We start from the raw sequence: 10,182 nt of genomic DNA, 5'->3' as shown, positions 1-10,182 counted from the left end.
AAAACGGTAGGTCACTCCCCTTTGGGTAACCACATCAAGGCGCACGCAACAAATCGGAGGGGAAGGTCGGCCAAACACTAATCTAATAAATTTGTAAAGCCCCAATCTATTATTATGGCTACCAACGCTACATCAGTTGAGTTGCCGACTGGTGAACGCCATTGAAATTAAAAATAGTTGTCTGGGCTATCACTGAATCCATCGTAGTTCGACTTCTACGAAATCTACGATAATGCTGTCATTTCAGCTGATTTCCCAAAAAATCTAGGGAAATTCCAGCTGTTACAACAACATTATAATAGCCACTATCGTATCTCATTAACAGCTAAATCGATCTTTTAAAAACTCGGTTCGCTCATTGCTCTTGGTCTCACTAATCAACCCAAAATTGGCAAAAATTAAGTAAGTTCACGAGGTTTGCGTTCACCTGAACTAGCCTATTTTACAAAAGGAGTTTTTGAATATTTGGAATATGTATATTGGAGTAATGGTAAGTAAAACAACAACCCGTTGTATGTGGCAATGCAAAAATTTCGAAGTACATACATACAGCCCGCGACAAAAGATACCACATCAACATTTTTACCAGTTTCGCCTAGTTTTCTTTTGCTTTTGTTAAGGTTCATTAATTTTTTATTAAATTCCAAGTATTTTAATTAAAATTTCTAAATTAATTTTTGGTGTGTAGTTTTATAGCTTATTAAAATCTAGTACAAAAAAGTGACAGTTTGAATTTGCTAAAAAATTGCATTGATTTTTGATATTTTTTCTGACGGTGTTATGGCACTTTTTTCCACATAAAAAATTAGTTATTTGTATGAAAGAAAATGCGTGATATCGCCAGCAAAAAAATGATCAAAAATCAACGTGGTTTTTTAACAACATCAAACTCGCACTTTATTATACTAGAACTTAATATGCTATACCAAAAATTATTCAAGAAATTAAATTTAAAATGCTTGAAATTGGTACGGAAAGTTTGAGGAATTTTTATAATTTTTGTACATAGTCTGAAATTTGGATATGTTAAATAAGTAGCTATACTTTTATATAAAAATAATGAACATTAAACAAACAAAAGATAGGTAGTCAAAACTGTTCAAAATGTTGAGGTGCTATCGTTTTGTCGGGGGCTATACCCACATACATTATGTCTTTTATATCATTTTGGAAAAGGGAGATTTTTTTTTCAAATTTTAAAAACTTCATACAAATTGCCTAAGAGGTCAACTTTGACAGTTGTTTTCTTGATGCTCTGTTGCTGACTTTCAACTCGAAATCTACTGAAATGTTGCAAACTTCATACCTTGATAAAACGTTATTTCTTTTTCAAATTGACAACGAAATCAAAAAAAGTACGAGTAAAAAGGTGGTAAAGTAGGGTGCGTTCAGAAATGCATCAGACCAAAGCATCAGTTTCTTTTATTTCTAAACAATAATTGGTGGAAAGACCAATACGCGCAGGGACGGTTTAATAACGAATTGGAACTTATTTGCTTAAATAAGGTATATCCATCAATGATAGTTTAGAAATAAAAGGGACTGATGCTTTGGCTTGATGCATTTCTGAACACACCCGTAATGAAGTATATCGTTACCTTAATTTACAAAGGACCTAACCAACACTTTTTCGAAACCGCATTTTACATGGATTTTGGTAGAATGTACTAAAATACACCCTAAATAAAAATTTTAAAGTGTTAGTACCAAAAACGACGGAGTTACATGCAACTTTTTAAAAAGCCCGACCAGTTTTTGATACGCTTTTTATAACGTTTTTTTGTTTCTAATAAAATCTAAATAAAAAATTGGTTGGTTAAGGCCTTTGTTAATTAAGGTAACGATATTTCGCTTATAGTAGGAGTATGGGTTGAACAATATTTAGGCTTGTATTGTGACTTGCGCAGCGAATGGTTTCAAGAACTTGTGCAAGTGTACACTCTTACTCCTATACCTAAACAAAAGCGTTGGGTGAAGTGTTTTCTGACGCCTGGCGTTAACGCCGATGTGCCATTACCTACATAAAAGGAAGCGGCAACGCTACGTCAAATGCAGATATAACACCAACAATAAGCGTTCCCATGACAGTCGGGTCTAAGTAACGGGAACGACCCAGATTTACATCTAATAAAGGACTGTCATTCCATCAACACCGTTCCCACGACAGTCGGATCTACGTAACCGGAACGACCCAGATTTATATCTGGCCAAGGACTGTCACTCCAGCAACACTCCCCAAAAACCCTTTGGGGAACTTGTATGCTGCTACAACAACAACAACATTCCATCAACACTCCGCAAAAGGTTTTTGGGGAATTTTTAAGCTGTTACACCAACAACAACATAGATTTGTTTGTGTGAAATACAAAAATGACAGTTGCGCCGTTATCTGCAGCCAACTTCATTTCCTAATGCCCTGTCAAAATACGATTTTCCAACCGCTCAGCGTTGCTGCCGAACTCATAGGTATGAGCATTTTTTAACAGCCAGACAACGCCGACGCTTTTATATAGGTACCGTTATTAATCCACATTTTAAGTGTGTGTCCCTTCGCAAGTCCCAATACCTGCCTTATGCAGACCTTAAAATTACATGTCATAAAAAGCTCCACTCAATTCCAAGTGCAACAGTCTCTACCTATACATGGGCATATCGTCACATAATTCAAAAAGGCCCTATCCAACACTTTGTTCGAAACTAAACCACAAAAAAATTTGAAAGTATTAGTACCAAAAACAACAGATTTATGCCACTTTTTAAAACGCCTTATACGTATGCATGATTTGATTTTTAAAAGCTTTTTTATGTTCTTTGCTTCTGTAAAACAAAAATAAAATGTTTGCTTGGGCCTTTGCGAATTAAGGCAACGATGCGTAGATTAAGCCACTTTAATACATAAACATATTTAGAAGTAATCAATAAATTACCTTAATTTTTGTTGATTTCGCTCAACCAATTATTTATTTTCTCTTTAAACGCCATCGTACTGCAGCAACGTTTGTACATTATTTTTATTTATCAATATTAAAATAAGCCATTTCGTATGTGAATTTGTTTAAACTTAGCTAAGTTGTTGATGATGTTGTCCATCCCCGTGCCCATCATTTGAAGTAGCAATCGAATTTTTGAACTCATTCGCTACATTTTCAAACTCATCTGGCCCCGCCTCCGCATCATGAAATTCTTCATCAACGTTATGAATGCCCAGCTCTTTCAGTATACCGCGCAAGCGTCGAATCTCACGTTGCGCATCGTCCAACTCGTGTTCCATATTTCCAATAACTTCAGCCGGTATAGGTTTATCACCCAATTCCTCCCGTATGAAATCCAAAGGATTTTCTGGCTTCACGTTCGCTTGCAATAGTTTGTGCAATATTTCGTTCATTTTAGATGTTATACCACACTCGCGCAAATATGCGTGTCGCATATCTTTTTTCGCTTCAGATGAGAGTTCTTCATTTAAAAACACATCCATAATTTTACTACTTTGAATAAAATAAATTAAAAACTTTTATGACCGATGATAGAAAAAAATTAATTGGGAGAGGTTAAAATTTAACGAAAATAACTGTATATCTTTGACAACTTATAAACTGCCAAAAATGGGCAAGAATTGCAGGTAAAGCAGTTTATTCACAATAGACGGATCAGAGTCAGAGAACGTTTATAAATGAGAAGGCGCATTTTCTGTGTGAACTAATTGCTGCCAGAAATTTTGGGGTGCAGTCGGCCAAATATACCACTCGTCGGCAAAGTACACCACTCGACCGACGGTGTCGGCAGAGAAGTGTCGGCTGCCACCATACCAAAAATTTTTCCGTGCCACCACACCAGTCTTTTCTTGGTTGAAAAAGGTAATGGATTCCTATTTTCCACTGGGTATACATGTAAGTATATTTATATACGTTCTCTGTTTATAGTTTACGCAAATCGAATTACGGTGGATCTAACACTTACCTCAAAAAAACCTAGGCATGGCCAAACTATATAAAAATAATACAAATTGGTATATGTATATTTTTACACACTACACATGATTAATTTATTTATTATTATGGTAACATTCTATTGACATGGTATGCACTCGCAACCGTTTAATATGTTTACTTCAGTTATGTTCGTGTGCCTTTGCAGCTTTTATGGTAAAACTTTGTGTGCATTTACAAAATTTTAACGTCACTACTTTCATAAGAATCGAGTTTGACATAATTAAAATTTATATAAAGGTGTGTATGTATAATCTATAAACTAACAAATAAAGTCCCGTCAAGTTTCTACTTTCCTTCATTATTTATGTGTATACATTTTAGTAATCATACATGGCGTGCTTAGCTTTGGTGTTAAATAAAAATTAGTCCGTTTTATAGTGTATTTTATTCATAACCATTAAAGCAAACTTTAGTACATTATTATATTTATAATAATAATAAAGTGAAGTACATTTAATAAAAATTGTGTTTACTTGTGTGTGTGTGTTCGCAACTGCCTGGTGCTCTGGTTATGTGCTTATATTTATTATTCAGTTTACAGCAATAAAATAGACATAGACCAGTGAATAATAACACTGGCTTACAGCAAAAATGTTTACTAACTATCCAATTATTATGTAGAATTCCTCGGTGATTCCGAAAATCGAGTTATTTTTTCTATGGATAAGTTTTCGAGATATTTTAAATTTACCGTTATTCAGCGTAAAACAGTGGTTCCACTTAATCCGTATGTACATATATTTTACGAGCCAATGAAATATCTCGTATATCTTAAAACATAGCAAATGAAAGCTAACAAAAATCTCAATAAATTACTTTTTGATAAGCCTGAAGGTTTGTGAGAAATAAATTAAAAGTTCTAATTTTTTGTATTTTTGCTCAAAAAATTAAAAAAAAAAATCAAACTTTAGCAAGGAAAAAATTAAAAAAATTACGGATTCTGTGTAAATTTTTTTGCTTTCGAGTTAGAAAAAAAAGCAAGCTACTAATGAAGAAAATCGATGTATAAATAAAGAGTGGTCAAATGAAAATGCGCAACGATTTTTTGCATGAAAAATGAGCAATAAAGAATGTTACTCATACGCAATGATCACCTGTGTAACACTCTTATCTGATCCTTGCGCATTTTCATTTGACCACTCATTCCTTTCTTATTTATTCATTTCTTCTTTGGTAGCTTCATTTTTTCGTAAGGGAACAGGCTTTCATAAAACATAAAAAATGGACAAAAAATCGTTATTTTCTTTCCCCTGTTAAAGTTGTATTTTTTTTAATTATTCCATCAAAAAACCCAAAAATCTGGAATGATTAAATAATTTCTCAGATATTATAAGACCTATGGAAAAATGATGCATAAACGGGTTATGGAGAATTTTGTTAGTTTCCATTTGCGGTATTTTATATTCAAATTGTTAAATTTGTAAATCGTATAATATACGTAAACTGCAAATATCTCGAAAACTTGTCCATAGAAAAATAGTTAACTTAATTTTCGGAATCACCGAGCAATTCTACATACGATTTAGATAGTGACATCCGGTGAACAAAAAAAAAAACAAAAACTTCTGATCCAATGTAATTTTTAACCAGGTTACCAAATAACCAGGAACCGGAATAGCGTTTAGGCATGAGTACAAGCAAATATAAATGGATTGTATAATATGTACAGTATGAAGGTCCTCACATACATAAATGTAATGTTCAGCATATATCAATTAATACTATAGGGCCTTTCGCTTTAGCCCCAAACATATATATACATACGTATATCGCTGCTTACCACTGGCAATCACACCTACCTAATACTATAGACCTAAACAATATTGAAAATTAATTTAGCTAAAATGAAAATTAACTGTTCCATTAGAGATCTGTCAAAATCTCAATTTCGCATACATTTTCTTTTTTCATTGGAAAAGCCTTAAGTATGCCATGTACATACATATATTTTAATTACATTTTTTGTACGATCTTTAAACATTTATGTTTTCTTTAATCATTGCGTTATTTTTGCTTATTTTGTTTTGTAAAGTAATCCACATAAGAATATTTATTATTATTGATGTTATTGTGTTTATTGTTGTTGTTGTCATTGAATATTCCTTAAATATGTCTCGAATAAAGCATTGCCCAGTATTTGCTGGCATTACGTTCCACCACTACATAATGCAAACACACATAAATATATACATACATATGAATGAGTAATCTCCCAGTGGGAAAAGGTAATATCTGTTGTTCAATTCAGAATTTATGACACCAAAAGAGTCCGAAATGAGCCAGTCTGGTTGACTGGTTTCAAAATCATATTTGTAACCAAAGGAAGATTCACTTTAGACTCATAAATTTTGAGCACTCAGAAATTGTTTAAAGGCCTAAAATTAAAACAAATACATACATCATCTACTCACTCTGTCAGAAGAATTAACCCACACTGACGAATTTTGTATTTTTTTTTTTTTTTTTTGACTTCTCAGAGTACATACCAAACTCGGTAAAGCTCTACCCATAATTGCAGCGGACGACGGTAAAGCATCTGGTCATTTGTTTCATAAAACATGAATTTATGTGAAAATATATTTGGAATATTTCAATGCACTTAAGTCATGACAGCGGCCGCCGAGCTGCGCACCTCCATTTGGTAGTACCAAGGTTCGATACCTGGTCTGAGCATATATATGAATTTCTTTTATTTGTTTCGACGATAAGAGTTATAACCCAACATTTATTTTTTACGTTTACGTTATGAAACAAAGTTTTTGCGATAAAACTTATAACTGTTATGTCCCTGCTTTAAGTTTTTTTTTTATAGTTTTGTCCATAACTACTGGGCAACACGATATTGCATTTGACTCTCAAATACCTCAAAAACCACAGTTTGAGAAACGCTGGACAAATCTAAAAAATTAAGTCATTAGTTATTAAAAAAGATAATAATAATAAGCTATAAATGGTGCTTTGATTTTTGATATTATAGATGAACATATGTATATTATATTTAACGTATTGTACATTAAACATAACCTCAAAAATGATGGGCGCATGTGTATACATACAATACATACTTGTGTAAGTGAACGCACATTCATAAATATGTATCTAAATTTCAGCTTTTATGGTTGATTGTGTCTTCCTTTGAGTACTAGTTAGATATATAATAACTAAAATTGCCTTTATCTTCTTCATTCTTAAATAAATTTTAGCTGATTTGTATCTAAGCTTTTGCAATTAAAAACAAAAACAAATTAAAAAGCATTGTTTGTTCGGATACATTCAAAATATATTCTACGAAGTTGCAATGACTTCGACGGTGCTCTTTTTGTACTGCAACTACAATATCGAATATAGAGTGAAATGTTAAAAATTCACTTGTTTTTATATGCAAATTTATTATAGGTCTTTAGGCAATATACTTAATCAGCAACAAAAGCGCTTTACAAACAAAAGAGCCTTGTTCAATATGCATGTATGTCCTGGATGGGTTCACTTGCCAACTTTCAGCCATGTCTTTAATATTTACTGCTGCTTAAATTGTCTGATAGAAAATAATTTTGTCGCTACCACCAGAATAGAGTACACAACCCTTACTGTAAAGAGATGATTGTTTATGAAAACATATCCTTAAAAGGAAAAAAATTTAGAACTTATTTATAAATACATCTGCATAGTTTTCTTTCTTTTCCATAGTATGTATACAAAAAGAGGCTAATACATACATATTTGTCTAGAGCCCATATTTGCTGCTGCTATAATTTAACTATGTTGATAATGTTCCTATATTTTTTAAAGATACAATCACTCGCAGGTTAGCATTAACTAATTCAACAATAGTTTACAAATAAAATTTTTTTAACAATGTACTTGATGCTATGATAGTCGCAAAGATCATTTTTCTTAGTAATGTAGATAGTATTTATTTTAATACATACATATGTATGTATGTATGAAGTTTAAATAGGTCTTCTTTGTATTGTATTCTGTTCGTTTTGTACATTTGAAAGATTTGTCTTTGTTGTTGCTCTTTTAGTTAGAGGTGAAATTCATATAAACAAATGTGTGATCTATATCAAGATTTAGATACATACTTTAAGATTAACTGCTACATATGTATGTATGTGTGATTTCCTTAAGATATGATTATGGATTTATTTAAGTAGTTTTGTAATGTTCTTTCAATGTTTCTAGGATATATAGTGAGTGGGTCAGACAACGCCACATGTGACAATGTTTCCTTTTCATAGTTGGCGCTTTTTTAAAACCAGCTTCATTTATATCTCCGCATACTTATGTAGATATGTATGTCTTATTGCTCTGCAATCTATGGCACTCTCATATCGCTATTTAGCGAGGATGGCGCATCATCGGGGCTGGGCGAATCGTCACCATGTGGTCGTATACGTACCACCGCGCGTCTAGTATCCTCATCACGTTGTGGCATGTATAGTCCAGAGGGTCCGGAGTAGCAAGTTGTATTATTGCTGGACAAACGTAATTTTTCCGTTTCGCCATTTGTGCTCTCGGTGAAGAGTTGACCAAGATTTAATTGCGGTATATCATAGAAGATTGTCAGCACAAACATCATTGCAATGAGACCTATGTGTGAGAGGGTGTGAAGGACAGAGAAAAAAGTGAGTAGATAAGTAGTTATATAAATAAACCCTTGTTACTCAAGTGCCCAATTTCTAACTCACCACAAATTAAGTAAATGCTTATGAATATTTTATACATCGAACGATTGCCAATAGTAACACCATCGCCGGGTATATAATCGCCCAAACCAATAGTTGTTAGCGAAATGAAACAATAGTAGAATGAGTCCAAAGCGCCCCAGGCTGGTTCGATGTAAGCGAAGATAGCCGTTGGTATAGCGAAGAATAGGATAATCACAATGATGGCTGAAATAATAGCGGATACAAAGAGGATGTACATGCATGTATTTTGAGAAGATTACAAAGCTATTACTTATTTAAAATATCGCATCATCCCCGCTCGCACACTTACCCACAACACTTAGATGCAGCAGCCGTATATTGAAGGGCTGATAGAGATGACCCAATTTGGAATTCAGAATGCCCAACAACCAACTGGCCGGTACTAATAGGCGCTCCACCATAGCACTCAATAGCACCAACGTGAGTGGAATGCCGATGGCTGCATAAATTATGCAAAATATTTTCCCTGTTTGGCTAAGTGGCGTTACATGGCCATATCCTGTGTAGAGGTGAAAATATTTCATATGCAAAAATCAGAAGGCAGAAGTTTTAATGTTCTTACGTACAAACATACATAAGTAAATATGTATGTACATAAATGTGTATGCCTATGTGGTGATGTCTGTATGTATGTGTGTTTGCATGCCGTTGTGCGGGGTGATTAACAAAATGCAATAAATGCGGACATCAACAATGATAATGTAATCTGTACAAGCGTGGCTGACCACAATTTTGCAAATACATACAAATGCATGAATGTATGTAGGTATGTTGATATGTAAAAGTATGTTTCTAGGTTGAATGGCACTCACCGATTGTTGTTATCACCGTGCTGGAGAAGAAGAATGCTTGCCCAAAGCTCCAATTCATTTCATTTGTGGCATTGCGCAACGGTGATATGCCGCGATCGTTAGCCGTAATCACAGCTTTGAGAAACTCTTCGAGATCTTCGTCTATATACATACATAAATGGAAGAAATAAAAGAAATTACGTGTAATTTTAAAAACAAACCATACAAATATTTAATGAGATTAATTTAATTTATATGCACAGGGCCGGATTAACACGTGTGGGGCTCGCGGACGGAAGGAAATGTGGCCCACTTTTAGCGATAACGTGTAGATTAAATATAATGCGTGCGCTTTAATTATCAACAAATACCAACTGTGACCACATTGGCCCATGCACTGGCTCTACAATTATCCTAATTTTACAAGCTTTTATTTAATTTGCTCATCCGGCAGAACAACGATAAAGGCTATAATTTTATGTAGTTATATACATAGATAATTAGATAACATTCGGAAAAAATTTCGCTTGCAGTAATTTCTACGCGGTAAGTGCTCCTTCATTATTTGATTTCATAGCGATTCGGATAACTTCCTCATTGAAATAGTAAAGAAATTCGAAAAGTACTTTTTTCGGTTAAGCGCACAAGTTTTTCGTGCAAAGATGGATGGGCAGCTAAGCAAAATATACT

At 33.6% G+C, this 10,182-nt stretch overlaps 2 protein-coding genes across 2 annotated transcripts in view; both read right to left on the bottom strand.

Moving 5' to 3' along the window:
• Nucleotides 1-2,779: 2,779 nt before the first annotated feature.
• On the bottom strand, nt 2,780-3,514 carry LOC118734660 (c-Myc-binding protein homolog). The gene has a single exon (XM_036464367.1). It carries the CDS (start codon nt 3,473-3,475, stop codon nt 3,062-3,064), a length of 414 nt encoding a protein of 137 aa, XP_036320260.1. The 5' UTR covers nt 3,476-3,514; the 3' UTR covers nt 2,780-3,061.
• Nucleotides 3,515-8,126: 4,612 nt separating this feature from the next.
• The window catches only part of LOC118733618 (potassium channel subfamily K member 1-like), a 5,979-nt gene continuing 3,923 nt past the window's right edge, over nt 8,127-10,182 (bottom strand). The window contains exons 2-5 of the mRNA XM_036463087.1: nt 9,514-9,654; nt 8,991-9,200; nt 8,681-8,884; nt 8,127-8,582 (exon numbers count right to left, since the gene is read on the bottom strand). Coding sequence (XP_036318980.1) covers nt 8,308-8,582; nt 8,681-8,884; nt 8,991-9,200; nt 9,514-9,654 — 830 coding nt within the window. The 3' untranslated portion in view covers nt 8,127-8,307. The remainder of the gene's footprint in view (nt 8,583-8,680; nt 8,885-8,990; nt 9,201-9,513; nt 9,655-10,182) is intronic.

Source organism: Rhagoletis pomonella, unplaced genomic scaffold (genome assembly GCF_013731165.1).
Source record: "Rhagoletis pomonella isolate Grant_MI unplaced genomic scaffold, Rhpom_1.0 Rhpom_scaffold_00002, whole genome shotgun sequence".
Lineage (NCBI taxonomy): Eukaryota > Metazoa > Arthropoda > Insecta > Diptera > Tephritidae > Rhagoletis > Rhagoletis pomonella.
This window is presented reverse-complemented; position numbering and strand designations above follow the sequence as displayed.